The 4,560-nt window shown below is 25.8% G+C and overlaps 1 protein-coding gene across 1 annotated transcript in view; it reads right to left on the bottom strand.

Annotated features, from left to right (window-relative positions):
* Positions 1-4,315, bottom strand: part of LOC145291446 (uncharacterized) — a 297,918-nt gene extending 293,603 nt beyond the window's left edge. Inside the window, exon 1 of the mRNA XM_080137291.1 lies at positions 3,975-4,315. Within this exon, the coding sequence (XP_079993417.1) occupies positions 3,975-4,009 (35 nt within the window). The 5' untranslated portion in view covers positions 4,010-4,315. The remainder of the gene's footprint in view (positions 1-3,974) is intronic.
* Positions 4,316-4,560: the final 245 nt, after the last annotated feature.

Below are 4,560 nucleotides of genomic sequence, written 5' to 3'. Positions count from 1 at the left end.
TAGAATTAATTAAATTATTTATACAAAAGTGTATTTTTACCTAAATGTGAGCTGAGAATAATTTAAATGGGGTGCGGCATATATATTGTTTTTTTTTTTTAAATATAATTATCCACTGACATTCTTATGAGTCGTAGAAAACGAAACACGTGTCTGTGGATAACCATATTTTAAAAACTATATATATATATATATATATATATATATATATATATATATATATATATATATATATATATTGTTTTTAAAATATAACTATCCACTGTCATGTGTTTCGTCGTCTGGAACTCATAAGTGTGTCAGTGGATAATTATATTTCCAACACAATACATATAGCACTCCCCATTTGAGGGTACCAAATTGTTTTCCACACTCGCATTTAGGTAAAAATGCGCTTTCGTATAAATAATTAAATTTATTCAAAGAAGTATCGAAAACAAAAACAACTGAACAACATCTACCTATCTATCTATCTATTTATCTATCAATCTATATATATATATATATATATATACACACATATATATATATATATCTTATATAAATATAAATATATATATATATATATATATATATAGTAAGTTATAAAATAGTTAGTATATAGAGTAAGTTATAAAAATATATATGGCAATTAAACTACATAGAATATTCTGCGTTCAATCCACGCTAGGATTCGTCAGACCTGAAGAATCCTAGCGGGGATGAAACGCGGAATATTCTGTGTAGCTTAATTGTCATATACATTTTTATAACTTACTACCTAGCTTTACCTATGTACTGAGCACTGTTGAAGTAAATACTTAAAGTTTAAGCATAAAATTATACTTTCGTATATTAATTTATGTAATTATATGAAGTAGTCATATATATATATATATATATATATATATATATATATATATATATATATATATATACAAGGGAAGAGATCCAGGAAGAATAAAAGGATTCATCAGGAAAAAGCCCAACCTTTACGGTGGATCTTTAATTTATAAATATATATATATATATATATATATATATATATATATATATATATATATATATATATATATATATATATATATTAGAGATGGAGCGATTCCAATATATTTCCCGATTCCGATACAATTACTTATTCTGTTGTTATTTTCTACGATTACCGTAAAATCACATTTTAAAGGTGCATATATTTTATCAAGACACTCTTGTAAGACGGGTTTCTATAGATTTTTTTTTACGTGAAGTTTATAGCAATGTTACTTACCAACAGTCTTATAAATTTTTTAAATAAAATCAAATAAAAGTAAAGATGATTTAAAGAATGGATTTTTGCATTGGAAGGAAGACACAATTTTTTCCGTATCCGATACCGATTCCGGTACCACCAAATGTTCTGCTTTTCCGAATAATTCTGATTAATCGTCCCAACACCCCCTCATATATATATATATATATATATATATACATATATATATATATATATATATATATATATATATTACTATTTCACATAAATTAAGATATAATTTTATGCGAATATTTTCAGTATTTACTTCAACAGAGCTAAATATATAGATGGAACTAGGTAGTAAGTTATGTAAAAGTCGTCGCATATATTTTCATAACTTACTATACATATTATATATATATATATATATATATATATATATATATATATGTGTAAAATATAATATTTATATGCGTATACACATAATAATGTATATATACATATATATATATATTTTATATATCTATATACATACATATATATACATATATATAGGTATATATATTTACATATATATATGTATATATATACATATATACGTATATATATGTATATATATATATATTTTATATATATATATATATATATATATATATATATATATATATATATATACTGGTTTACTTGAAAATACTAAGGTATTAATCAATACGATCTTGTAACGAATTAATGCACCTTGCAATAAATGAACATTAAATCTTTGATCACAATGCTTTGATGCCAATTTACGGAAAAATTTATATTGACGTCAAAACTTTGATGAGAATACAAACTCGAAATGGAAGCAACGTGAAGACATCTCTTCCCAATTTACGCGTAACCACATGTCCGAAAAGCTGGAGAGTTCGGCTGACTTGTTGCCACTATCATTTTACTAAGCTAAAACGATTTCACTAATAAATATAATCCGTTCTATAAATGAATGCCATTTACAAGGTTATAATTTGCATCTCTAATCCGATGTTGACGTTGTGTTATTTTAATTTTTCGTTGTTTCAGCTGATTTCGATTTCTTTTAACAATTAAGAAAAGTTTTTTGTTATTGTTCATTAGTTTTGTTTTAGTTGTTTTTTTTTTTTTCGGTTTTTGGTTTTTGTTTATCTTTGGAACGCTTTATTAATACGGGTCAAATCAAACGATTTAAATTGTCTGAATTACTCAGCGTTGTCAGGGAGTCGTCTTACTTTCATTTTTACACACACACACACACACACACACACACACACACACACACACACACACACACACACACATATATATATATATATATATATATATATATATATATATATATATATATAACTCTGAGGATAAGTGCCATTCTTTGAAAGCCCATGGAAGAATAACAATTTATAAGTCTTCGTATTCCTTCTCAAATGATAAATTGTTCTAATTTCTTATTTAGAGTTCATATTGAGTTCCTCATATATATGTGTGTTTTGCATGCACGTATGTATGTATATATGTATGCATGTGTATTTATGTGTATGTGTATGTATGTATGTATTTATATACATGTATGTATGTATGTATGTATGTATGTATATATGTGTGTGCGTATCTATGTGTATATGTATATAAATGTATATCTACGTATCTCTTTCTAGATACATGAAAACACATATGTATACAAATGATATATATATTAATTATATATACACATATGTATATAAAGGTATATATATATATATTAATTTTGGGGCCTATATATATACACACACATATATATATAAGTATATATATATATATATATATATATATATATATGCATATATATGTGCATATATATGTCTATATTCAGAGTATGAATACACACACACACACACACATATATATACATATATATATATATATATATATATATATATATATATATATATATATATACACGCACACATATATTATGCTATATTTCTTTATAATATTGGAATCAGTATTATTATTTTTTTAATAGAGTTGGCGCTTTACATTGTTATTGCGGTATCATTCGACAATCAAATGAATTATTCAACCAAATTGCGATAAATAATTTTCTCAAGTTTTTATAATGCTTATTGATAACATTTTTATATGTGAATAGCTTTCACAACTTCCAATCTTTTAATACTTACAGGTTTTCTAAAAGTTTTAAGGACAGAAATGCCGTTTCATGCCAGTTTAAATGCTCTTAAATTTCTTTCAAGTTTTGAACACTGACAATGTAATTGAGTGATTAATTCTACTTTGTTAACTATGAACAAAACATAAAAATGGCTGACTTGTTTACGAAAAACGGAAATGCATTATGGCTTATTTACTTTCATTTTACTTTTTAGATAGGACATTTTATAAATTACATTTTCTAAAAATTATATATATATATATATATATATATATGTATGTGTATAGATATATATAGATATAGATATATTTGATGTTCAGTAGATAATTCATTCATTTTAAATTAAAGAACACATTATGTAAGTCGCGCAGAGGTGAGACACGCACACACGTACACAAACATGAAAAATATTCACACATTTTTATTAATATAAAGTTTTAACAAATTATGCTAATAATTATGCAATTAAAAATGAGAATTAAAAATATAACTCGAACAAAAGAGAATAAGAAAGAGAGAGTCCTAATGACATGCGACGATATAGATAGATATAGTTAGAGAAAGAGAGAGGGGGATAGTTTTTGAAGCGAACTCCACGCTTACCTGTATTGTGGGTACACATAAACTGTTCCATCCATTTTCTGTCTCACCTGGCGTGTTAGCCGGGTATGTGTGCGTCGAAGAGTGATGCGCGTAAAGGAGTGAGTGAACGGGTTGATGGGGGATACGGGTGCGTGTGTGGGGGATAAAGTTGTCCACCAACCGCAAAGGACGCCGGTCCGAAGGCCAAAGGCAACGAAGAAGGAAAGGAGAGAAAGAAAGCAGAAAAGAAGAAATCAAGAGTTACTTTCCTTCTTTTTTTATTTTCAGTTGACGTTTTTTTCCTTTTCTTTCTTCCCCTTTTAGGAGGGAAGGAGTGGTGATCTTTACATCTCTCCCCATTTTTCTCTACTTAATCTCAGATTGTTCAGTTACATTTGTAATTATTTTTTGTTCTTTTTTTTTTGTTTTAATAATTAGTTTGTTATTTTCGTTTTTGTATCTTAATTTTTATTCTTTTGTAAATCTTTTTTTTTTCATATATATTTTTTCTTCACTTTTCTTTCTTTTTCTCGATCTTCTTTTAACGTAATTTTAATATTAGTTTTGCTTTTTATAAAATTTAATCCTGTTTCTTCCGCTCATATTT

Source organism: Euprymna scolopes, chromosome 12 (assembly GCF_053919585.1).
Source record: "Euprymna scolopes isolate OS-2025 chromosome 12, ASM5391958v1, whole genome shotgun sequence".
Classification (NCBI taxonomy): Eukaryota; Metazoa; Mollusca; class Cephalopoda; order Sepiida; family Sepiolidae; genus Euprymna; species Euprymna scolopes.
The sequence above is the reverse complement of the archived record's forward strand: the minus strand, read 5'-3'. Positions and strand labels throughout refer to the sequence as shown.